This window comes from Gymnogyps californianus, chromosome 4, assembly GCF_018139145.2.
Source record: "Gymnogyps californianus isolate 813 chromosome 4, ASM1813914v2, whole genome shotgun sequence".
NCBI lineage: Eukaryota > Metazoa > Chordata > Aves > Accipitriformes > Cathartidae > Gymnogyps > Gymnogyps californianus.
Genome location: NC_059474.1, coordinates 57,883,525 through 57,910,662, shown reverse-complemented (window position 1 = coordinate 57,910,662; position 27,138 = coordinate 57,883,525). Strand labels below are relative to the sequence as shown.

At 37.5% G+C, this 27,138-nt stretch overlaps 1 protein-coding gene across 2 annotated transcripts in view; it reads left to right on the top strand.

Moving 5' to 3' along the window:
* TBCK (TBC1 domain containing kinase) overlaps positions 1–27,138 on the top strand; it is a 113,647-nt gene that overhangs the window by 74,792 nt on the left and 11,717 nt on the right. For both annotated transcript variants that reach the window (XM_050896233.1, XM_050896232.1), the window contains 3 exons: positions 4,720–4,895; positions 21,290–21,465; positions 26,767–26,926. In XM_050896233.1, the coding sequence (XP_050752190.1) occupies positions 4,720–4,895; positions 21,290–21,465; positions 26,767–26,926 (512 nt within the window). The remainder of the gene's footprint in view (positions 1–4,719; positions 4,896–21,289; positions 21,466–26,766; positions 26,927–27,138) is intronic.

Genomic DNA, 27,138 nt, shown 5'->3' with positions numbered 1-27,138 from the left:
GACTGACCTATTCAGCTTCCCTGCTTTTATAGCACAGAGGTTTTCTGGCCTATTTATGTGGCTGTGTGGTGAAAGCTGATGTTGCCTGGCAGGGTAGTAATAAAGTATTTGTGATGGAGAGGTCAAACCAAGCCCATAATTCTGGGCTGTTTCCAAAATGCAGAAGCAGTTTATTTTGGCCAAATTTCTTAACTGGTGTCCTGTTACCCAAGGAGAGGGCTCTGGAATTGATTAACTGCACACAAAGACTTGGTCTGTGTACATTTTCATTAAGATAGATCCATTCGTGTTATGTTTTTCTCCATTGCTTGCTTTCACTTGCTGTGAACAATGTGCGCACGTCTGGTTTTGCTGTAAAAATAAAGAATTCTATGTGCTTTTGTCACAGGCGTATTGCCTTTAAACTGATGCTTTGTTTTTAACATCTGTTTCAAGTGTGGTCTACTTATCTTCTGTATCTATAATAATAAACACTAAATATATGTACCTTAAAAAGCAGCTATGTCAGGCTGAGCCATCCTTTTCAGTTGAGGCTGTTGACAGAGGGAGGCAGCAGCTTGGTAGGGAGTGGTAATTTAGCATGAACAGAGCAAAATGAGTAACATCTTAGAGCAAACGGGAGTTTAGTTGAGAAAAGGAGCAAAATATTTCAGTAGGCTTAATATTGGGATGGGGCCATGGCAAAACCAGGATATTACTGTTAGATCACTTTTTGTTTACTCCCCCACCCCTGCCCTTTTCAATTCCCGTACTATTTGCATATTTTAAAATCTCAGGAAAAGTCTTTTGATGCCAAGTAATGGAGTAATTAGCTGGTGCCATAGAATTGTTTCCTGTAAGGCTTGATTGCTGCTTGACTGTGAAATACTTGAGCTCAGTTGAGCCAGAACTCCTAAAACCAATGTTTTAAAATGAAACTTGTGATTTTTAGTTCCTAGGTACTTGGGTGCCAACTTTGGCTTTCTGAAATGCAGGTTCTCTGCACTTTTTGAAAACCTGACTGCTTGAAGACATACTAAATTTTGAAATGAGAACTTATTTTTATAGTATTTATATTATGTTTAAAGCTAGGCTTAATTTTTTTCAGTGCACACTTCACAGTTAATGACACCATGTTATGTCAGCACGTTTTCGTTACAGATTTTTCCAGCAAAATAATTTGTATGAATAAAAATGGCAGGTACCTGCTTTTTAAACTACAGAACACCCCAGTGTTGGGACCTTGGAGAGCACAGAGATGTTACATGTACATCTCCGTGACTGAGCAGGCCCTCCCTGTCCTTTCTAAATGTTTCTGTTCGCTTCTTGCTGACGCCTTGAGATTTCTGCAGAGCCTGCTCTCAGAAGGATGTTCTTCTAAGTTGTTTGCACATGACAAGTAGTCTGGCATCCTGGTGAGGTACTTTCTGTTGTTTGTTCATAGTCCTGCTCAAGAATTTAGGCACAGGCTTGATATATTTACACTTCTGATATACCAACAGCATGTTTTTAATAATATGTAAGCTTTAGTGTTTTCTGGCTTGTAACACAATTACTTGGGAGCAGGAAGAGTACAAGCAGGATTAATACTGTGTGAATGCAGTCCTGGTGCAATAATAAAAGATGGACATCTAATTGGAGACTGACTCATTTGGCATTTATTTGAAAGGGCATGGGAGGAAATGGGAATTGAAGTAGCACAGCAGACCCTTACTTATTAGCCAAAAGGAGGAGAAAAGATCTTATCCAGCAAGGCTGCAAAAGATGGCATTGCATTTTAGTTACTGACAGGAAGTGATTTTTCTTAAACCAAAATTTCAAACAAAGGGTGAAGATGGGCTTGAAGGTTACCCAAGTGTGAAGCTTGTTCATGCAATGTGACTAATAAATATTTTGTAAATATTTACACCAGTTTAATGTTTTCTCAGACTCCAGTATGCTGAAACTAATTGTTTTTTAAAAAAGAATACGAGTAAATTCTTTTGCTACCAATAGTCATCTCCCTTGTGAGTGATAAATGTTGACCATTCCCATATATATGCATACATATATTTTTTTTTTTTTATTATTTGTGGAAACCACAATCGACTTGTTATATTTTTATTTTGCATTACTTAGAAGCAGATTAATTAATCAGCGGACTGTAAATTGGTGTTAGGCTTTTGATGGCTTCCCTCCCAAACCATTTAAAACTCCCTCTTGTTCCTTGGAATTTCATTTTGAGCCATGGCCACTGTCCTCCTGAAATGCTGCTTAGAAGAAATGAGAAACCAAACAGCCAAGAATCACAGAACAACAGACTCCTAAATTTTTTACTTACACCCTGACGTGTAAGAACTAGTTATCGTTTTTAGGGAAACTCATTGCTGCATTTTCTACTTCTCTAAATGGATTCCTTTTGGAATTACAGAGCTTGTTTCTAGGAAAGATATTTTTATAGTCTGTCTCAATGCTTAACTCTGTCAATCTCAATTTCTGCTTTCAGCTTTTTCATAACTTTCTACTGCACATAGTGTTCCTATTCCATCCCCAGTTCTCTGTCTTCAATTTCACACATTTCTAGGCTATTATGTCCTCTCACAACCGAATGTTTCTCATGCTATTAATTATTGTTGTTCAGATTATTTTATTTTTTTTTACTGGCTAAATTCTGCTTTCATCTCACTTATTACAAAACTACTGCTAACGTTTCCTTAGCTAAGAATCTCAGGAGACAGGCCTATAACTCACAGTTATAGCAGTCTCTTTACAGAAAAAAACAAAAACCATAAATGTACTACAGTTTTGAACTGAAATTCTCAACTTTTTATAAATAAATCTTCAGAAATGTAGAGAAAGTGCAACTGTAATGACTATGCTTCAGAGCGTATTCTGAGCTCTAGGAATAATAACCAGTGAAAGGCATCTGCTGTCTTTTCCTGAATTTAGAAATTGTGTAAAATTTTCCAGTTGCATGGATTTTCCTTGGGAATGATGCTAAATAACAATATTCCATCACGATATATTCAAAATGAAAAATCTAATATGTTTTCATCACAGAATGAGAAATTGTTAGTTACTGTTGAGATACCACATTGTCCATTTATCTCTGGCAAGTATTATCCCAAGTAGCTAGGGAACTTGATATGGTTAAGGAAAATTGTGATTTACTTTCATATTCACAAAAAGGTTTTAGAGCTAGAATTAAAATTAGGTAAACCACAGCTTTAGTCCCAGATTTTTCAGAATTTCAGAAGCAAGATAGCACATAAGCATGTTGTCTTCAATGCTATTAAAGCATATGCTGCAAGTTATATCCTACTTGAATGCGGACAGCTTTTTGAATGGGAGATTAAGAGATCACATCATTCATTCAAATTTTAAACAAAGTGAATAATCTCATCCAACTGGAATATTCTGCCCCAATCTTCAATTTCAGCTTCTTTTACTCACCACCCTGCTAAATGACTGAGGTTTCTGGAGTAACTCCCTGATTGATGGCAATGCATCAAATTTAATGATGACAATGAATGATTGATGGCAATGCATCAAATCTGTCTGAGATATACAGATAAAGCTTGCCTACAGTGCCTCTATTTTCTTCATAGAAGCTGATGCTTCAATCTTCTAAATTGTGAGTGCTGCAATGAATCATCCAAGATGCTTGGGACAGATACAAGAAAGAAGTGCTAATATACCCATTGTTTGTCTGATGCACTACACTAAGTTTGTCATAAAATGCAAGCTAGAATAATTTTTCTCGTTGTGAGACTGCAGACAGGAGATGCAAAACTAACCAGTCTTTTTATAGTGATAGAAAAGTAAATGATTTTTATGTTATGTCTTGTTAGAAGGCAGATACATGCAGGATGCTTAGTGTTGCAAAAATGATGTTTGTAATAGGTTTACTTTTTTTTTTCCTTTTGCATGTGTTTTTCATTATGCTTTGGTACTTTTTATTTGACGACAGCTTATTTTAGGATGCTTCCCATTTGATGGGTGTCTCCTTTCCTCCAAAGTTGCGTAGTATTTTGTCATACACGGCACTTCAGTCCTTCAGCCAGAATGTTTCACTGTGAATGTCTGGTTGGGTTTTGGATTCTCTTTTTTTAAAAACAAAACCAAAAAAAACCCTCTAAAACAAATCCATTGTGTTTGCCATCAAGCACAAAAATTAGTGTTGAGAACTCCTGTTTTCCACCAAACAGATAACACGTAGCTTTGTCAAAATGGCAGGCCACACAAAGTTCGACAACAGAAGGCTTTCAGTCTGGCTCTCAGCAGTATTTAACTGACAAATAAGACACTCGGTTGATCCAAAAATCCTGATGTCCATACACTGCATGAAATGTACTTTTGATGTACTGCATGTACTTACATTTAAGAGTCAATAGTCTGACTTGCAAAGACATTTAATGAAGATGCCTTACAATGACTAGGCTTCGATTATATTCCTGTCTCTGCATTGGTTAAAGGTCTGTTACGCTTCTCTTAAACAGCTTGCTGTATTTCCATACATAACTAGGGATAAAATTAATGCTCAAAATGTCTTTGCTAGTTTTTCGTAAAAAAATTTCTAAGTGCTTTTTTTTTGAATGGGAAAAAGTTTTGGAAAACTACATGCCTTTTCAGGGGGGGAGGGAGAGACAGACAGAGGTATAGATGGATATATGTGTATTTAGCAAAGTCATAGGTAGATTAATTGGCTTTACTGATTTTTCACGATTGCATTTCTTGTTTTTTCTTTAAATCCCTGATCAGAGATTGACATTGAGCGTTGTGTTCGTGAGTCAATCAACCTGTTTCGCTGGACTCCGAAGAGTGCTACATACAGGCAATATGCACAGCCTCCACGGCAAGCCAGTGAGAGCAACGGCACAAGAAGTTCAATGTCCTGCTTTTCAGCAGACTATCAGGAGGCACCTCGAAGTGACCTAGTAAGTGACCTGGGAATTGGAGGGGGGAGCATTGTTCAGATTGCATGTTTCTCCTGCCCCAGGTGGTTTTTTTCTCTTTAAAATTTAGACAGGAAGAAAATACCCACCAAACCTCAGTTACTGGCATTTATGTTGTCACTTCCAAGCACAGGGGTTTGACACATTCATCAGATGTTCTGATTTGCTTGTCAGCTAGTGCACAGTGTTAGAGCCTATGCCATATTATTAATTTTGATGAACAATCCAATGCAGTGAATGAGAATTAACTTGAAAGTTGTTGGGGTTTGGGTTTTTTTAACTTTATTGCTTTGAACTTCAGCTTCTTTGATGTACGTGCCAATAAAATTATTTCTTCTTGTGCCGGATTTCTGCCTCTCCCAACTCCTGCTCCTTCAGTTCTGTGGTGTTTGTTACCACGACAGACCAATGTCCGTGACTCACCTGCAGAACCTCAAACAAGCTTTATCTTAGGAGAAAAATAGTAAAAAGAACAGTTTGCCAGTGAGAAATAGGTAACTGGAAAGTGATGCAGGCAGCTCTGGCTGCTTTTTCCATCTTGGCATGTCAGGTTGAAGGTATGGCTCAAGTTATTTTGAAAGGTAGTATGTGAGTTATGCCTGTGTTTGTCTTGGCAACGAATAACTAGTGGCTAAGAGTATATCTGCATTAAATAGATACTTAGTTTAGCAAAAATGTTTTTCCCTTCTCTCTCCAGTAAAATCTGATGGTTGTTTCTCTTGTCAAATACAACATCTGAAGAATGGTGATTTGAAATGATTCCTTTCCTTCCTCTCAGCAGAGTATAAATCTAGACAGTCTCTTAAAAATTAAACAATTTTGTTTGGGTTTTTTTCCTTCCATGTTCCCCTACAATCAGAATTCATTCATGAGTATGTTACAATAATAGGGGAAGGATATATAGACCTGCCATATCTATTTGGTCAGTTGCATTAGGTTTTAGTCTTTCCATCTGTTTTTCCTAACTACTAAGAAGTGTATTGTCACTCAAGTATATCTTACTTTTTAAGCAGTCCTTAAACCTGAGTCTGATATTCAGTTTTTTACTTGTTTTTTACTTTAGTTTTGATTTTATTTCTATTGCTGTATTTTCTGGAATCCATAGCGACAAATCCAGGACTCCCAAGTGCTAGACATGCAAATGGAGCACAAAAAGAAACTCCAAAGAGCTTACAGAATTTAAGAAATAATAGGTGGATGTAGAAAGGCAATTGGGAAGAAAAATGAAAGGAGAATACTGGTGGTTGTCATACAGGAATTGTAGCCAACACAACTGCTGTTGTGCTGTTCTAAAGATACGTAGAGAGACTTTCTGAAGGAGCTAAGGGCTCCACATTCACAGAATAATTCAGATAGGACCTTAGGAAGCCATCTGGTACAAATTCCTGCAGAAAACAGGCCCAACACTGAATTCAGATGGGGTTGTCCAGGGCTTTGTTCTGTCAGGTAGTGAAAACTTCCAAGGAAAGAGATTATGCAGTCTCTCTTGGCAGCCTGACAGTGCTAACAGCAAAAATGTTTTTGTGTATGTGCTAGCTTTTCTTAAAGCTATGACGACAAGAGAGTAAAAAGACAAGTCTCCTCAGTCCTAAGGATGTGCTTGTATCTTTCTGTATCCAAGCAAGAGTGAAAGGACTTGGAAATAGCAAGGAGTGAGATGGGAGAAAGCAGCAATGGTCTACTGAACTGGTAAATAGAACAAAGATTTATATTTGTAGCAGAGATAAAAATCCATTATTTTGGGTCAAGCAAAGTTTCTTTCAGTGTTCTTCCATTTCCTGAGAAATTTTTTGGGTGTTTTTTTACTGATAGTAATTTTATTTTCATACCAGAAGTTGTGTTTGTTTATAATGCCAGTAACTAGGCTCATCCACCCCACAATTTCCAAGAAATTAAGCTAATGTTTTTGGTATGTTATAGAGAAGAAAAATAAATACCATAACTTCTATTGCCTTCTCTTCCATTTCTTGTCTTTCTACTTAACATCAAAGCACTTTTCATTTACTGCAGGTGATTTAACTTCTTTTGAAGCTCAAGTGTACTGGATCTTTTGGGTACTGCTGTAGGATTGGGGTTTTTTTAGCTCATCATATGGAGCAGTACTATGTGATTTATACAGAAATATGTGAACATATTCAGGCTTTTTCTTTTCAGCAAAGAGGAAACTAATCTCATGAACTCCTGAATGACAAGGAAGCCGATTCGTATGTTAAATTATAGTCTACAAATGTGTTTGCTCTCATGTGCTCTATTTTTGTGTGTCAGATTTTGAGACAGATAGATACAAGCCAGGTATGTTATGGTTCTGTCAGGAGCCATAGTTCAGACTTCAAAAATCCTGTGTAACATGAGCCACTAATGAGCTACCTCTCACTTGTGACCAGTTCTGCACTTCTGGATATTTGTCTTTATAAGATGACACTTCTCAGGGGTTTGAGCCACATTGCTAAAAAAAAAAATCTGAAATTATTGGTGAAATACACTATATACACCCAAAAGTGTTGCAGTTTTTTTAACCTTAATCCTGGAACTATCTATTTCTTCAGACATGTGCTCTACTGATGTTTGCTGCCATGGGGAAACTTTTTTCTACTTGAAAGCAGTGGAATCTGAGTTCAATCTTTAGTGCACACAGTAGCCTTTAATGGATTTTGTGAAACACCATTGTGTCCTTGCTAGTCAGTCTAGCTCTTAAAAAATTACTTTGCTGTTTCCCCACCTATTTAGTTGGTCGTTATTTGTACGAGCACTGTGTGCTACTTTTGTATCTCCAGTTTTACATTTGTGGGTCACCTCTGTATTTGAGGGTAGGGAAGGTAGGAAACAATTCCTTTGTAAACAAAGCTGTGGGTTTGCTTCTGAAGATAATTTATGACTTCTTGAAACATTAAGTGTTTACTGTATTTAATTCTAAAGACTAGCTGTCTCCTACTCCTGTATTTGTGTTTTCCTTCTAAGCTGATCCAGTTTGTTTCCCAAGTGCTTTTTATTGGCTACTCAAATATTTGTGTGTATCTGCATGTTATGGTGCTTTGGTTAATAATAACACAAGAAGTATTTGCCTCTGGGTGAGCACTTTTCTCCCTAAATCAGCAGACAGTAAAACAAAACTGTTTTGACTCTCTTTATCACTAGCATTGCTTAGTTTTCATTTTAGTGACATCTATTTGCAACTTCATAAATAGGCTTCGGTGCTCTCTTCCCTCCTGGACTTGTGTCTTGCTTAATCTTTTACTCTTTCAGGCAGTAAGCATATTTCTACTGAGATAAAATCTCAGGGAGGAAATAGCTTCAGAGAGAATGAATGTACATCTTAAGTGGTTTTGCATGTTTATTTTGAGAAAGATAAAATGTCAAAAATAAGAATGGAAAAAAACCTTTAAATTCATTACTGAATTTTAGTAGCAGTCTACTCAAATTTGTGTCTGTAATTTTTTCTTGACCGGTACACTGATGATTTTTTTTTTCTTACTCTTCCTGAAACTTACCTTCATGCCCTGAAAACTTCCAAAGTGTTTTTCTTGAATGTCCCGGAGTCACAGAGACAAATAACTCTTGTCATGTAACAATTTTCTGCTGTGCCTGTATCTCCCTTATTATCGACATGGTAGATGTATGCTCTCTCCAGCTACCTGTATACTTCTGAATAAAAGCGAGAGAATGATGCAGTTTCTTTATCTTTATGAATGTCTGCTCAGGTGTGGCAGGTGGACTCGCAGAAATTCCGAGGCTGATACAATTATGCCTTCATCTTTGTCTTCTACCGCCAATCCTCTTTTCAAGGGTGGGAGTTCCCAATGTATGTTGGGGAGTGAAAGCATTCAATTGGAGAAAAGTCTACCAGATGATTATTGATCTGTGCACTGATTTAAATGCCACTGGTCCAGTTCAGCTTTTTGTTTTTGATGAAGTAGGAGAACTACCTAAACGGGAAGGTGACTTAATGGCTTGATGAAACAGTACAAACATGAAAAAAGTTTGTTTTTATCAAAAATAGTATAAGCAAAGTTTCCTGATGGTAACTTTTCTTTGCAGATAATCAAGGATAGCTTGCATGACAGACTTCTTACAGATGGGAATTCAGGCCTATTTGCAATAAATATGCCAGTGCTCTGTTGCTTTTAACTTCCTGTATGCACCTAGGATATATTTGTCCATATAAAATGTATTGGCTAGGTTTATATTAAGCCCTTGAATAACTGGTGTGTAAAGTCCATCTATTTTTCTAAAAGAAGCATGATGAGTAGTGTATACCAACATTTCTGTTTCAGTGTACAAGCTAGGAAATGTCCAAGTGCAATGGTGCAATGTCCATGCTGTTCATAACAGCTGTTACAGATATTCTGCCTCAAGGGTCTTCTGACTGCCCTGACCTGTTTCAGGTTTGTTTTGTGTTCTGTTTTTGTAAGGAACTTGTTTTTGTTTTCTTATTTCATTGTCCTACTACTCAACAGAAAGCTGTTCCGCAAATTTGTCTTTAGTTCATGTTGTGTAAAGCATTAACTGATCAAGATCTGAGTTAATGTTTCTAATTTATTTTGCATGTCCTTTTGATGCTTCTGTTTTTCTGATTGTAGCTGCCAACAGCTTGAGTGAGAAGTTGGGTTTATTTGTCATTTTTGAGAGGAGTTGGTTAAAATACACTTTTTATGTCACTCTCCTGTGAGTGAATAAACAATTCACTGTTTAATTAGGCATGTCATAAACTCATCACATTCTGGCAAATATTTTTAGGAATTGCTGAAACCTTCAAGACTTTCTCTGTGTATTTGTTAGCTTTTCAAAGTTTTTTTTGGTACTTATAAGCCAGGAAGCCAGCAACCGAAAAGTGGGGAGTGTAAGGAAATGTCTGTTTCCAGTGCTTTGGTTCTGCACATTAAATTAGCTGAAGGAAGCCTTTTTTAGGACTTTCCTTACTCTGCTTGATTTTAAAAATATGAATGTATTTTCTTATGTTTTAGGACTTTTTCTCATAGAATTAAGGCATTAAATCAATTACCAGAGTGGATAAAACAAGAAATACATGGCTTAGGAAATAACTGATGTTAATTTAAGAGTCTCTAATGAATGTTGTGGTTGTTTTTTAAGTTGTAATATAAATAGCAATTACTTTAATTGAATGTAAACTCATTGGAACACACGTGCTGTGTTTATTCTTAGTTGAGGCGGAAATAAAGGAGTATGTTTATAATAATCTAAATATTTATATGAGACTTTAATAGTTTGTTAGACACTCGCTTAGATCATATTTAAGGATTGTAAACATATTTTGTACAGACCTGGTTTCCGAGTCTCCCTGGGATGTGTTTGTCTGCTGTGAATGTAAATGGGCAGTCGGAGCAGCCAGAGCACACTGTGCTGCAGCCTTAGGCTCAGGTTCTGGATTCACTGATTGTCCGTCTAGTCCTTCCTCACAAGCCTTTGCGATTATACCCACTGTGAAGTTGAAAGCTGGGTGTATTTGACCTTTTTGACCTCCCACAATTGGGATTCCATGACTGATTAACAAATGTGCTGGGGGGCAGGGAGGGGGTAATTATACCTGTAAAATTAATTTAAAAAAAAAAAATTTAGCCAGTTCTCTCTCTGCATCTTGTGGGAATGTTCTTTTATGGGGTTTTTTTCTCATTTGGAAATTGTTTTAAAATCAGATTCTGGGTTTGATAGCCTTTGGTAATTAAATATTAGGCGTTTCATTTTTCTCTTTCTTTTCAATTTTGCCATATTACTGGAGAAAAGAAATTTACTTAGAAAAATCATAAGCAGTAGCCACTGTATGGCAGAATAAGGAATATGGCAGCTACCGTCACCCTTTAAGGTGTGGAAGTTACTGACAAATGAGCTGTTTACAAGATAAAGAAAAGATTGGTCCCATAATAAAGCAGTAAACACAACAGAACAGTGCATTCAAGTTTGCTACAGCTGTTAAATAGTTTGGATTTAAGCCAACTCTGGTTTTCCCTTCTATGCCCAATCTTAGCCCCTGTGGAGTGTATCGTGTGAGAAGATGTTGTCTGAAGTGCATATGGTAGCACTGGTAACATAATCTGAGGGTCAGTCCTTGCCAAAGTAAATTACTGGAATATTGAAATGAAAAATGGAGGAAACCCAGAATTTCCAAAGTCTCTCTGGCCAGTGTTACATCTGCTCAGCCATACTCAATACTCAGCTGTACCTGGCAGTCCGAATCTGAGCTCTGCCAAGTGGCACTGTGGTTTTTACCTGTGCTTTTTCTGTCTGCATTGATTGATGCCAGTTTTCCTCACTGATTATTGGTGGGTGATCTCTGTGATACATGAGCTGGTACAGTTTCATTCTTGAAAACTTGGTGTTGTGCAAATGTTTCTTTCCACGAGTACAGCTGGGGCAAAGCCTTATGTTATAACTAAGTTTTAGCAAGGAGGAATTTGCTCGGTCTCACTGAAGAGTAGTAGCAGTCAGCTATTTTTCAAACACTTTGCGGGGTTTTTTTGTGCGCATCCAATGCGTGGGGAATGTTAGGAAATAGTTACACACCTCGGTGTTCTAATAATTTCACTGGTAATTATTTATTGGGTTGCTGACAATATGATGTAATGTTAACATTTTGTGAGGGATGCTTTAGAATTTTCCCCTGAGAAATACGTAAGGAGATCAGCTCGCAAACTCCTAAGGAGAGCACAGTTTCAGGCTGTAGTGGTCCTGAATCGCAAGCTGGCTGGCTGGCTGAAGACACAGTTGTTACTTTGTTTTCAGGTGTTTTAGCCCTGACTCTGGCCCTCTTTGAGAGGGAGGACTGTAGTGGAAATAAGTCTTTTTAACAACCAATATAAATACTTAGTGTGGTTTCCTGGGTGACAGTTTTATTTCATACTTAGTTAAATAATCCATATTTTATCAAAAAAATAGTGGCCTGCATCTAAAAAAAGGACAATGAAAAAGCAGTGCAGTATGTGTGTGAATTTACTTTAGGAGAGAAGTAACACTCAAAATAACCCACTGAATGTGCTAAAAATATGCTTTAGGATCAGCACGGATCCAAAAAGCTTAATGCTTTATTCAGCTTCTGATAAGCACATTTAGATACTGCAGAGAGAAATGGTCCGCTTGGTATTACATTTTTTCTGTGTGTGCTTGTAGCATAAGAAGGCAGTGGAGTTTGGGAGAAATTTTTGAAGTCAGGTTTTGGAGGAGAAGTAAACTCAAGGGTCTTAGTAGTTTATCTCACACAAATATGCTCAGGTGCACAGACGTAGCTACCTCCTGCCACTCACAGCAACTCTTAATTCCAGCATGGACTAACTCCTGTGTATGCAATATACTGCTGCTGTGAAAGTTATGTCTTAGAGGGCAGTGCTGTGTAACAGCGCTATTGAGAAAACATAATAAAAAAGAATTTTCGTGACATAGGGAGGGGGTGTTGTATTATGTCAGAGATATTTATTTCTATCAAAGGCCTAAGGTGTTTTTTTTCCTCTACTCCCCAGTCCTCTGTCCTACCCTACTCTTTTTCTCTATATAGGTCTCTGTAGGAGCCTACCTTAGGCTAACTTTGAATCCAGGATTCCGTCGCATCCTTCTCTTAATGCATCTCAGGCCAGGCTAAGTGCTGTGCGTTTTCTCAGTTGAGTCAGGATGCAATGTCATAATGATCTAATTTTATTAGGAAGTGCAGTGAGATGATGAAAAAGACTTTCCTGAATGCAGCTCTCTTGCCTGGTGCTGTTGCTGCGTTCTTGCAGTTGATAGCCTAGTGCAAACTGGCTGGTGGCCTATGTGATCCTGTCAACATCATCTTAATCTACTAGTAAAATTGTTACAGCTATGTATATATATTTTCTCATCTGCCGTTGTTACCAGTGGAAGATCTGATTTTCAAATATATGTGACAGCATAACTAGAAGAAAGAGTGCATACTGATTGCAAAGTTGAACCTGCAGCAAAAGTTAGTCACGGAGCCCATCCTGCAAACGCAAATTAACACATTTTAGGCTGATGGGCATAAATGTTTCTGTTGATGCTAAAATGGTGACTTGTGTATATCTCACCAAAGCTTGGGCCTGGGTTTCTAAAATGAGCAGAGTGGTACAGAAATCCAAGGAGATTGATGTGAAAAGCACATACAGCTTACAGGGTAACTGTCTGGCTAACTATTTTTTCAAAGTTTTTGACAATTACTCAAATTTAGCAGTCCTCTTAATAGTCACCAGTTAAGGTAGAGCCTTAACAATATGTTTTGCTCTTTGGCAGGCTTCACAGTGGTAAATAACTGAAAGTGTCCCTGACCTGTGCTGCCATTGTTAATGCCAGTTCAGAAAACAGGAATCATGGATAAATATCAACTACAGTTGAATCCTGAAAAAAGATGGATTGTCTAAATCCAAGGTCTCTGACACCAAGTGACATATGTGATCACATTGTGAGGGAAAGGAAATTCCTCTTCCAGTTGCAGTTTGCATTGAGAAGTGATATTAAATTCCTGTTGGTTTTGTTTTTAAAGAAGGTGAGGGAATCTCTGACAGTTCGTATTCTTAAGATTCTGTAAGATTTTTTTTCTCAAAGCAAAGTAATACAATTTCTTGTCAAGGAGAGAGCATCTATCAAGAGGAAAAAAGAGGCACTGATGGAAAGCGGGGAAGACTTGCAAGATCATTCTTGCTGCTTCTTTTACTTCAAGTTTTATTTCATGTTAAAGCATCTTGTGGGTATTTTCAGGCACGACTGGATTATGGCTCAGCTTTGTATTTTAAAATGGTTCCCTGCAGTGGTGAGAAGTGCTTACCTGTTTTATCATATCAGAGGCAATAACTAATGAGACTTTGCAGCATGTCTGCCTAGCTGCATGCAGGGAATAACTTGTCTTGCTGCTCTGCTGACTCAGCTTATTCACTCAATTATGTTATTCCAGGGAGAAAGCGAGATAAGTTTCCTTAATAATGAGCTACTTTGGCAAGCAGAGCTCACATACATTTTTGTAGACTGCCTACAATGGTGTACAAAGACATTTGGAGGATGTTTGTGAATGACAATTGGCTAAAAGTTGCTGTCTGTGCATTCCTTAAGGTGTGGGTCCTGGAGCAGGGAGCTCTGTGAGGCAGTCAGGGTGGTGGAGGGGGTGGAAGAGTACAGCTTGCAAAATGTACTTGCAAAATGAAATGGAACAAACTTAATAAATAGGAAGTAGATGGAGGTAGGGCACATAGAGAAGGTAGGCACCAATATCTTCACTTGGAAACATGAGAAGCAGAATATGATGGCAAGGGAGGACTGAATCTGAAATGTAAGAATGAGTTTGCTAGAGAGGTTGTATGGAGAACAGTGGCTCTCAAGTGTTTGAAAAATTTTAGGAAACAGTTCCTAAAATCTGGAACTTTGGCTGTTCCTCCTTGTAAGTAGTCCTGACTGAACATCAAAAAACATTGAAGCCTTTTTGTATGACCCTTTGCTAATAAGTGGTCATAAAAAATGGTGGGGGAGGAGAGGGGAGAGGGATTAGGGAGTGTGTCAATACATATATTCCTTTTTATTTATTTGTGATCATTAGAATACTTCCCTGTGTGTATAGGCCTCTTTCTGTCAGTAACAGTGGATTTAAGCATCATTCTTTCTCAGTTGGTACAGGAGTTAAGTACTTTTCGCTTATCAGGCCATCAGAATTCAAAGGAGCAATGGGAGTCATTCTGTTTGTTTAAAAACAAACAAACAAAAACACCCCATCAAAAATTAACATGCAAAGGACAATGTTCCTGGGGGATTAAGTACTGCCTTCATCTACTTAATTATGAAGGATATAAACAAAAACACTAGCATGGAAAATACTAAGTGCAAACATACTGGTAATGATTGGTTTCAGTCATAAAATTCTTTTAGATGATGCAGCTAAAATCCAGTGTTCTTATTTGGTCTTGTTTTCAGATACTTCCTGAAAACTGACTCTGCCTGTTGTGGAAGCTGCTTTTTTGATAAACACGCGACAGCGTTGGCTTTGCCTACAAATCTGTCCTGGAGTGTCCTGTTCTTCTTGCTTATTCTCCCTCTTCTTTTCTGCCAGTTGTTTTCATGTGACTGCTATATTTTAATTCATATAAAATAGTGCTACTCTATACAAAAATATTTATCCCAAAGCTTATATAATGGCGCCATGACATTGAGTATTATATTTAGGTGGAATTCACTGTAAAAAAAATACATAGGCTTTCTTCCATTATGGTTATTTAAAGTGAAAACAAGCATAAACAGCAATGTCTTTGCTACAAACTAGTGTGACCCTTGATTCGAAGTTACATCTGTTTGTGGTTGCTGTGTGAATCTGCTTTTGTCTCTTTCTCTGTTTGATCAATTCTTCAGAAATCTTTTAAAACTCTTATCTTCTAAGCTGGTTTTAAAATGTTTTTGTTGTCTTATTCCTAGATATACATGCATACATTGATTTAAGAAACAAAATATTATGTTCCAAAAATATGGAATGACATCTTCAATGAAGCATGTTTCTTTATGAAGGACTTTGATACTTTGAATAGATTATTTTACTTGAACCCCAGATTTTAATTATATTGACTTTCAGGCTGAAGTTTCTTCTGTATTAAATTTGCTGCAATAAGTTTTGCCAACTTCAACGACAAAAGGGGGGAAACCCTGCTTCTACTCAGATAAAGCTATCCTTTCCATGGATAAAAAGTTACTTTATAGCTCCTGTGTTTATCAGATGGGACTGTTAAGTTCAGGTTCAGCAGAACTAAAGATGCTTGCTTATTTTCTCAAAAATATATATATATATCTTCATTTAATAGCCAGGATGAAATGCCTGTTAAGAGATTACAGGCTAATGGAAAGATAGATAGGAGCTATGATTGTGCCAGCCTCGTGTTCTGGAGTGCTTTAATCTTTCTGAAGCTTGACTTCTAATTTGAGAACGCTTAAGCAGCTTTAATTCCTAATATTAAAAAAAAAAAAAAAAAAATTCTTAATGCCTATTTCTTCTTATTAAGAGCAGTAAATGCATATGGCTTACCAATTCCCAGGCCTATTTGAAAATTAATGGGGTGAAAAGAATAAGTACTTTGAAAGTAAAGAATTTAGGGTGTTGTCAGAGAAACTTCTGGGTCGCAAGTAAACCTCAGACTTCAGCTTAAGTACTTTTTTTCCTATTACCAGCCTGCTGATTAAGCAGTCTTCCCTGATGAACAACTTCTTATAGCTGACTAGTCTAAATCAAGAGTAATGCCTGAAGTTAGGATATGCTAAAATAAGTCTCGTCTCTTTGCAGGAAAACAGGCAAAGCAACTTCAGTAGTAAGATCAGTATCTTAGCATGTGTAGACTTGTGTGTACGTGTGTGTGTGAAAATGTATGTGTATCTTTCTGATAATTCTTACCTTTACTAAGTAATGACAGGCTGTTCATCTCTGTATATGAACATAGTTCTCAATTTCAGTGCTGTAGTCAGTATACAATTTCTTACGCTACCTCTAAAACCAGGAGTATATTGACTAAAGTATTGGAGCACTACACGAGTGTGTAACTGGACTTTTAACTACCCTCTGGCACTGTGCTTAAAGTAGAGCTTTTGCCTTTTTTAAGAAAGAGTAAGGGGGGTTTTTTTAGAAATGATGTACCATGTCTGCCTTGGAAAAGAGTAAATAGATCACAGCAGAAGAATAATTGAAGGGAAGAAACAAGCATCTCATATATATATGATATGCTATTTGGACTTAAGCTTTTCCCATTGGTCATCCCAGCTATTTAATTGTCCTGTTTATACACCCCATAGAGTAATAAGTATTACTAGCATGGAAATTTTGGTTTGTGGGATAATTCTTACGCTCCATTCATTGTTTAAAACAAACAAAAAATTGCAGATGTTAAATTCAACAAGATATTGTAAGCAGCTGTCCTGAGATGTGACTACCTGCAACTTAATTTAACTGGAATCAAAATCTCAGTTGGATACTACTGCCTGTTTACAATTTGTTGGGTATTTGTAAATAATTACTAAGAGGCTATCAGTGCCATAAACTTTTTCTGAGAGCAGCTAACCTTACTCAAAGGATTTGGTTTAAAGTGGGCCCTCTCCCTTCCTTCACGTACTGTTCCTTCTGGTGGTTCACAGCTGGAAACCAATGCCTCCAATGACATAATAAAGCCTAAATAGGGAATTGAAGCCAGCAGTCAGGACAAATGTTAAGCCTCCTGTCTAAAATGTCAGCCTGCATCTCATGCATCTCCTCTTAGTTGGCTGGGCTGAGGCAAAGAGAGTAGTCACTGCAGTGGTAGACAACAGCTGGAGCACTGTTGTGGAGAGGAGTAGGAAGGGTGTTAAAGGTTCAGAAGAGTCTGCAAGATTTGGGTGCTCAGGGGCCGTGACAGCCTCAAGAGCTGTCTGAACTCAAGTCCAGTGCCAAACTACAGGTATCCGTAGCAGGATGGTGGTATGAAGAGGAGGTGTGAGGAGGATTGGGTAGAAGGATTGACAGCTTGGTGTTAGCTGTGTTTAGCTTGTGCTGACTGACAGTTCATTAGAAAATTCCTGTGAGAAAATGTCTGACATGAAATATAGTTGTTACCAGATAAAGTCAAATTTTTAAATGTAATTAGGAAGGATGATCTTACAAGTGCATGCACGTATTTCACTTTGCAATTTGAAGGAAATAAATTAGTCTGATAAAACAGTTGTTAAAAGAAAGAATTGATTCAGCAATTCTATTTCCCGCAAGTCTGTCGAGGAGCTTTAGGCTGCAGCTTTGTTCAAAGCCTATATAGAGGTATTATATCACTAAATATACCATTTAGGCAGATCTGGAGATACTGGTCAAAGCAAAGCAAAGATGGTTGTAAAATTCACAGTTGACTGTGTTTCTCTTTATTTTCAACCCAGTTAAAGGAGAAAAATGCTTGTCCTGGTTATTAAAACCTATTCACAGGACAGATAGCGTCTACCTGTGGAGCACTTCTTGTGGCTTTATACTTTTAGATAAGGAGAAAATGTTTTTATATCAGTGTAGGTGAATTTTGACTGTTTTGTTTTCTGCTGTAGACTTCATGCTTTCCTCTTAAACTTTTATTCTTTCCTGAGACATTCATCCCATCTGCTGAATTAGACAAGAATTGTATAAATAAAAGTAGGAAGTCGTTGTGTAATTAGAGTCCATCATAATGTAAACGTTTCTCCAGAAGACTTAATTCAGGTCATCTCAGCCAGCTTCACTGGCATAGTCCACATTTATAATGCCTGACTTTACTACCTGAGTGTTTATTGTTACCTGTAATAATCTGACCCTGCTTCAAGGTTTGAACTCTTTTTGCAGCGGACTTGCTTCCCTTCCCTCCTCGGTGTTGCTCCACAAACATTCTCCTGAGGGAGAAGCTGTTGCCTGAGGAGGGTGTTGTGAGGTCTGCCAGTTTTAGTCATCAGGCAAATTAAGCTGTCTCAGCCAAATGTGTATTTATGTAATCACTACTGGTTCTACATTACTACCTTTCTCGGATATTGCAAACTTGTGTCTGCTGTGAATTCCCTAGACATGGACTGCTGAATTCGTTTGGCAAGTCTGAAGTTTGTGAGAAGAGTTTGACTTTGTTCTTCCACCTCCTCCTCCCCTTTGATGCAATTCAATTCCTTGGACTCTTCTTGGGGAAATCCAGCTACTCAACTGGGAGGTGGCTTTAGACAGCAACTGGGAGTTGGCTGTGTCCTCTGTCACACTGTTATTTTTATGGAAACAGGTCTCCCTTGAGTACTGGCTATTCTGTTGAAACAAATAATACGTTATCCAGAAAATCAAGCATTTTTCTGATTATAAAGCATCATGACCTCTATTATTCTGATCTTGAGAGGAAAGTATGTGCTGAGACTAGCAATTTGTAAGTTCTTTTGTTTTGAATACTATCATATACAATGGAAAAGGCAGTTTGGTGGGCTAATAGATTCCCTGAAATACAATTACCAGTTTTGTTTGTAATTTTGAGTGCTTTTTGATAACCTGCTTTACAGCAAAGGTATTTCTAGCTGCAGAAGGACTGTCTAAGAAGTCTTTTTTCTGGGACATAACTCAGGAAAATATGTGTATGCCTCTCTGTTCTCTCTAGCATGTTGTCTAAGCTTGCAATCGTCCTCAGATTAAATGAGAAACTAGTATGTTTAGAAACCGAAACAAAAGCTAGAGCTAACAGTCAGTTGGGCTAATACTAGTTAGTAATGCCTCCATTTTATTCAGTGTGTTACTCCTGTTCTCGAATTTTTTTCATAGGCTATAAGCACAGTGTCTTGAATCAGTGTGATCACTGCAATCTAAAACAAGATGACAGAAATGGAATATCTTTTCAAAGCAGAAAATTTGCTATGATGCTCTTAGAAAGACCTATATTTTGACTGCACTGTATAGCTTCATTCTCAAAGATGTTTTCTATTTGTTCTTTCTTTTTATTTTTCCACTTTCTGTAGTCCATCTCTGTATGCCTGTGCTCACATTCTAAACAACTGCAGAGTGCACAAGCAAATCTTCATGATGAAATGGTTGGCTATTTCATTAATTTAGGTCATCTTCCTCAAGAATAAGACATCAAAACAGTCTGAAGATCTTTCAGAAGATGCTCCCTGTAACGAATCCTAGTTATTCTGTTTGTTCCTGTCTCCTGACAAGCCAGAATAACTCACTAGAAACAGCTGTGGACTTAGTTATAAATAACTTTTGCCTCTATTTGACCTCCTGCTCAACAGGAGCACAATGGTTACACAAGACAAACCAGTTCTGTTGTAAGATGACTAAGCTCCATAAGTGTAGCTTTGATGTACATAACTCCTGGAGTAAGTTGAGTTCCATAATATGGGGGGGGGGTTTGCATATGTCACCAACCTGTTAACTCTGTATCTGCTGGATTAAAGCATAATGAAAACAAGCTGCTTTAAAATTTACCTGTGATTTTTCAGATTGAGGCAATGGCACCAATAGAAAAAAAAGTTCTTTCTGTAGAAAACTGTAAATAAGCGTAATTTATTAACTCCTTAAGACCATGGTGCAAGCTAATGTATTTTTAATTACATAGTGTATGAAAGTTTTAAAAAATAAGCACTTTCAACGTTTAATTGAAGTCATATGAGGACCTTTTAGTACAGATATAGTTCTGGAAGTTCCACCAGGGTAGGTGAGAGATTAAAGAAAAAAGTCTCATGTTTGCATATGTAATAATAGGAAAAGTGACTGTAGCATCTTCAAACAGGTTTTGCAAATCCAGTGTTCCCAAGGACAAAAGCCTAGGGCATGCTGCAGATCTTTTTGCCTATTGCTTGTAAAGAATCCGAGTTTGACCCTCTTGAACAAGCTGGAGGTTTCCCTCATGCTTTATTTTGAGTGAGTCAGGCTAATTCTTTTGGGTGAAAGTGTAGTTGTAATGGCACTTAAAAATTTCAGCAGTGTAAAACAACCTCTGAAGGAAGGTGGAGACATGGCTTCAAACATTTCACAACTGTCTTACAGTGACCATATTTTATTTTTTCTGCTGCAGTTCAGAGATTTGTATGTATTGGTAATTAATGAAAATACAGGATTTCTGCATTCTCTGTTATTCATAGAAAAAAGGAGGGTTAATTTTTTTTTTTTGCTTAATTTAGATATGCATGAGCTTTTAAGAATGTAAAGTGAAGAAATGCTAGTGTGTAGGAATATTTCTGAGGTAATTCACAATGAAGGCTCTTACAAAAAACAGTTTAAGTATTATCAAACTAGTTGCTTGAGTACTACCAGGTGTGTGGCGTTGTGTGTTGTGTCATCATCTGTCCCATCCCCCAATTTCCCTGTCCCCCGATTCCCCTGTCCCCCAAAACTAAGGAACAAATTTTCTGGGTTATAATACAGGACTATTTCTTATATTTCTGGTGTCCTGATTTGTGCCTAGTCTTTGGGCTGGGGTAATACGTGGTGTTTAGATAGCTCTATATCTTACAGAGGCATCCCTGCAGTTTCTGTGCCAAGTCTCCAATTGCTACCCTTCTTTCCCACTCCAAGCATGAGGCCTTTCAGCTTCTCCTTTTGGAGACCACTTTCTAGCCAATTTACTTAATTTCCAATGCTGAGAAACGTTCTGTGAGTTTTGTGACCCTCTCAGCCACAGTGAATAATTCATTAACAAATCACAAACTAAAATAGTTTGCACAGATTGTCAAACAATTTTATTTTTTGACAACTTGAACAGAAAATAGGGCTATAATTGGCAGACAGGCATTTGGCACTGCTCTGGAGCTTTTCTGTATGATAGTTTAACTCAGACTAGTTCAGAGTTATAAGGAAAAGATCTGTTTCTAACTGGGTTGTTACGCTTTGAGGTTGTCAAATAAGTAGAAGTTTCAAAGAACACCATGTCTCTAATTCTATCACCTCTAATATTAATTTTCTTCTTTTAAAGTCTAGGGATTCCATCAAGTTGGATGACCTGAAGGCAGAGGTGTCACCACGAATTTCAGCAGAAGATCTGATTGATTTGTGTGAGTTGACAGGACCTAGTCATTCCAAAACACCTGTAAAGAAAACAAAGTCTAGCAAGCCAAAGCTGCTGGTGGTGGACATTCGTAACAGTGAAGAGTATCCTTCAAATCTGAGTGCCAGCCTTGCCAAATCACGTTTGTATCAATTACTTCCTCATTGTATGCAGGCAGTGAGATGTTAGAATGGTAAATAATGGAAAGAGATGTGGTAGAGGTACAGCGGAAGGACCGAAGGCAGATTTTTCTGTCATGGAGAGGCCTAGTTTGCAGAGAGGAGGACAAATGTATTTTTGCCTTCCCATTTTAAGCTGTGGGTCTAGTGAAACCACTTTGTACCAATAGCACGAGTGCTTTAATGCTAATTTTTTTATGACAGGTGTTGTCAGCAGACCTTCCCCATTTACTATGACCAATATTTTGGAAGGGTGTGAGGCTTTCCAATTACGTGGAAGGGAGATAGAGAAGAGTTGATAGCTCGTGCTTTGCCAATCACTCAGTGGAAAATCAGATCCTGTTGCGTGCCTTCTTTCTACTGTCAGGTAATGCAGCCATACGGCTGCCCTAAGTTATGTCCTCTAGTTAGCTTATAATCAAAAAAGTCTTAAAGGTGTCTTGAAGCTATATTTTTGTCAGGGTTGCTATCCTGTTGTCGTGGTTTAACCCCAGCCAGCAACTAAGCACCACGCAGCTGCTTCCCCCTCCCCCCTCCCAGTGGGGTGAGGAGGAGGAAAGAGAAAAAAAAAAGTAAACCTCGTGGGTTGAGATAAGAACAGTTTAATAACTAAAGTAAAATATAATACTAACAATAGTAATAATGAAATATGATAATAATAGTAATGAAAAGGAATATAACAAAAAAAGGAAGGGGCGGGGGGAACAGTGATGCACAATGCAATTGCTCACCACCCACTGACCGATGCCGAGTTAGTTCCCGAGCTGCGATCCGTGCCTCCTGGCCAACTCCCCCCTGTTTATACATACTGGGCATGACGTTCCATGGTACGGAATACCCCTTTGGCTAGTTCAGGTCAGCTGCCCTGGCTATGCTCCCTCCCAGCTTCTTGCCCACCTGCTTGCTGGCAGAGCATGGGAAACTGAAAAGTCCTTGGCTTAAGATAAGCGCTACTTAGCAACAGCTAAAACATTGGAGTGTTATCAACATCATTCTCACACTAAATCCAAAACACAGCACTGTACCAGCTACTAAAAAGAAAGTTAACTCTGTCCCAGCCGAAACCAGGACACCTGTCTACACCTTACTCATTTATTCTTTTTCAAATACATAGTTCTTTGCGTGTGGAGTGGGTTTTTTAATTGTTTTTCTGAAGTAGTGTAGTTATGGGGCTCGGTTTGTTTGGGTTTTGGAAGGGGGAGTCCTTCTTACAGATGTGCTTTGCCAGGTACACACATCTTTGTCAACATCCATCTAAAAGTGGGAATAATGACAAGATTTTATTAGAGGTAACTCTTAACATTATACCGAGTATTTGGGAATACACTTCTTATTGGTTTGTATCATTTTTTTAAGTATTGCTCCTTTCATAATAGCAAAGGTAATGTAGATAGTTGTTTTTGTGGTAGATGTACTCTTAGCTTGCTGTGTCACAAGCTATAATTCTTAATGGGCAAACAATACTCAATAGAAAAATAACAAAAGAATCATGAGTTCTAGTCCACCTTTTACTTTAAGAAAGGAGGTTCATTCCTTTTACGTATCTCTGGCTTGTTCTTAAAGATCTCAAATGATAGAGATTCAACAGGCTTCCAACATCTTTACTATTAGAAAAGATCTTCCAGCATCTAACAAATGCTACTAACATACTGCATTCGTATTAGAAAAATGTAAATTCTAGACAATGAAGTGAATGGTGGATCAATGCCAATATTGGCTAAAATATGTAGTGAAAATTTAAATAAATAATGTTTCAGCGTCGTTTTTTTATCTCGTTTGTTAAAATACCACTTTAAAGGTAATTGTATATGCAGAAAAACACTGCCACTAACATTTTTCTCTATTAAATATTTAGCAATATTTATGACAAAGTGTGGTGCAGTAGAAAAATAAATATTATTTTTACTATGTAGAGCTAAATTTATTGTTTACATAGTAAATAGAATAGTATAATTGGACTATTCTAAATTAAAACGATTATTTTCAAGGAATTACAATTTTGCTGTATGCCAGACTTGAACCTGTAATGTGATCTGCTGTGTAGATAAAACAGAATGGTCAAAGGAACACAAAAAAGTAATTTTTTTTTTTGCTTGCATGTATTGATTTCATGCATCAGTTAAGGAATCTAATTAAGTAGAGATTCATGTGTCTGAGTAGTTTGACTCTTTATTTTCTGGACTCCAGTGGCTTCTTTACTCCTGGATCTAGATTGTTGAAAATGTGGTCCTCTTTATTCAGAAAACAGTAAAAATGCAGGCTATTTTCTGAGAGAGAATTTCTTCATCAAGAGATAATGCTTTTTAGACTCCAGTTTAAGAGAGAAGTCCCTGAAATTAAAAACTATATAAAAAGGTTATTTTTACTGCATAGAAAGCTTTGATACTACCGAGTTAAACAATGTTTCTATTTCTACATGCATCATTCTGTTATTATTTAAGCTACTTCCTAGAAATCATCCAGGAGAATGCAGAAGGAGAGCAAGTAATACGAAATGCCTAGACTACAATCATTGCACTGAAAGGCTATTATCTGTGTACAGTAATGGATTTATTTATATTATAATCAGGATCAAAGGCAAGGTGTTTGCTTAGATGTTTCTATAGCTTTCCTAATAGCTTGATAATAGGTTCTACTCTACTGTCGTACTAATCCTATTCTACTCTAGCAGAGTGGATTCAAAATTTCAATTGTTTTAAAATCATTTGACTGCTATGAAGTAAGTGGTTTTATGAGACTGTCTTTCATATTACAAAATTTTAATCAGACTTTACATTTATATTTCTTGAATGAGGAGGCATGCTGTAGAGAGAAAATCTCCATCGCTTGAACAGTGCACTGTAATCACTGCTGCTGCTGTTTCAGTCTGGTTCGAGTTTATGGTAGACTAAAACGTCCTGTCCTTTAAATAATGGGTGGACTTAAATCCTAATACCCATCTGGTATTAGGAGGTAGGGAGTGTCATTATTAAAAAGGCAGCCTGGTAGGTTCTAAAATTAGCCCTTGAGTGAGTTGGTTTGTGTGTCAGTTGTAGAAGAAAATATATGGTATATAGAAAGCTGTTAAACTGTCAGCAGTTCTGAATATACATGGGAAACCATAGGAATACTGTGTTCAGTGTCCTGTTCATTCTCGCAGTAAGGAAACAGTCTTTGTGTTTGTCACAAAATTTCAACAAACCGTACAATAGAATCAGGCAGTCTGTATGTTACTGTGGTGTGTGTTTTAAAATGTGACAGGCCACCGTGAGGTGTTTCAAAAATAGATCATTTCTTATGTTTTGTTGTTAGTCTTCCTCATCATCTATGCCTGTCGTGCTAAACTTCACTCTCACTTTGTTTTCAGTGTGATTTGAAAAAAGCATGAGAGGACTTTCAACAAGTATCAAACATGCTTCATATTTCATACTAGGATGCACTTGAAAGCTAAGGCATTGTTTTGTAATGAAGCTCATGTTGCAAGGCCAAGAGCTACTAGCTCTTTTTCCCAATAGACAGCTTTGTAACAGAAGACTTGCTAATGAAAAGGTAATATACTCAAAGCAGCGTCTCTGTTGGCCAGCAATTCGTCTGAGGCTCATTTCATTAAGTATGTTAGCAGAAATACTGGCAGCCTTCCATTCCTGTTATGAAAGTTATAGCTGCATACTTATGGTCTCTCAGTCTGTAGCACAAAATCTTGGCCTTTTTTGTTAATTGTCTTAGTACTGGAATGCTTAAGATGGTCACTTAAGATTAGGGAGAATGTGAATGACAGCAAATACATTTTGGATCTATCTAGTTTGCTACTTATGTTGATATCAAATGTATTTCTTTTTTAAAAGATTAGGTCAAGTTTCTCTGAGCAGTTAAGCATACTCAGCAGCATAAGTGTGAGCAACTAAATCTGTCCAAAGTCATTTTATGTCTACATGATGATTGTTTCAGAACTTTTACCCTGATTAGTAGCAATGACAGTGATGTGGTTATAAATGGGGCTGGGGAAAGGGGGTTGGCACAGATTAGTGAAGGAGGGGTGTTGTAATTTTCCCCTTCAAAATAGAAACAAACTGACAACATTAATGAATGGTACGTGATCATCTTTTGTTCTTTCAAATGGTTTTACATAGCTATGTTTTTCCCATACTATAACAACGATGATCATAAAGCTGAAACTGTTACATAAATCATGAGAAATAAGTGCTAGTATTAACCTAAGTCAATTAAATCTTACCTCCATTTAAGGCAGCTCCTTTATTAAAAAGGATTCTGGGATTTAATTACAAATTAAACTAGCTTTCTGCAAGTACAGTAATAAAGAGTGACTAATCTGGATATTTGACATTGTGTATGTTTTTGCAGAACTTTGCTGTTTCCCATCTCTTCAAAGCTGTTCTAGTTTATTGTCGGGGAACGGGAGTGTTCCAGGCATGTGTGTATGTCTATGAAAGTAATTTGGAGGTTTGTCAAGGTCGTGGTGCATTTTCAAATCCATGAAAAGCTAGGTAGTAGTGGTCCAACTTAATTTTTATTGAAGAGACTTTCACATTCAGTATTTGTTCATAAAGTCTCATTGAATAATCATCCTTTGAAAGTGAAGCACAACTAACTATATCTCAGAGTTGCTGGCACTCGTATGTTGTTTGCTTTTCAATACCCGATACACACTTGCTGTTAGTGGGACTGCAGATAATATACATAATGCTCGTTGTCTGGGAATCTGAATGCATGTACATTAGAATTTCAGTTTGGATCAAAATTGTACGGGGCTTGTGGGGGTTGGCAGGAGGTTTAAGGACATTTTCCAATAATCCCTATTTAGTTTTGGTTCTTATTCATTCCTTTTGCATAAAACTCCTCTGGAAGAGGTGCTCCAGCTGCTTATTGGTATTTGGCTCCTGTTATCAGACTAGAGCTGATTTGAAGTAAAATCCACGAAAATATGTATACTGTGGATATTGGGTCCTTAGCACCAAGTATTCCATTTAGCAGATCAGTTTCTGTAGTGCTGTGCTATGTCCTTCATGAAACAAACAACTCTTCGTTCTGTCCTTTTTTCATATGTAGTGTCAGAAGTTGTTTTCTCCATATGAGTAAATAGTAAATGAAGTTTGTCAAAACATACTAGCACAAAAGACCAGCACTGTTGTATCACGACAGCCAGGATGAAGAGCAGGTTCATCCTACAGCTGTGTGTGTACCACAGATTTCTCTGCCTTTCAGATGTCCTTAACTGATCTTCCTAAGCTTTAACCGTGGCCACATTTCTGGCAGCATCAATGTCCCGTTTGCATCAGCATTTACTGCAGAAGGGGATCTCGTCCAGTGCCCAGCAACTGCCACGCTCCAGAGCTTTAAAGGAAGAGTTGTGGTGATTGTAGGAAATGCAGTGAAGAACACAGCTGCTGTAAGTATATTGCTATACCATATATACTTAGAAATACATCAATGGCATGAATACAGACAGTAGTAAATAAATGCTAGAGTCTGGATAATTCAGATTAGTAACTGAGTATGGTGACAGGATTTGGGGTGATTTTTTTGTTGTTCATTTCTGCTTCTAGACAAAGACTTATTTCTCTTCAAGTGATCAACATCTGAGAAAGCTGATGTTTTGAA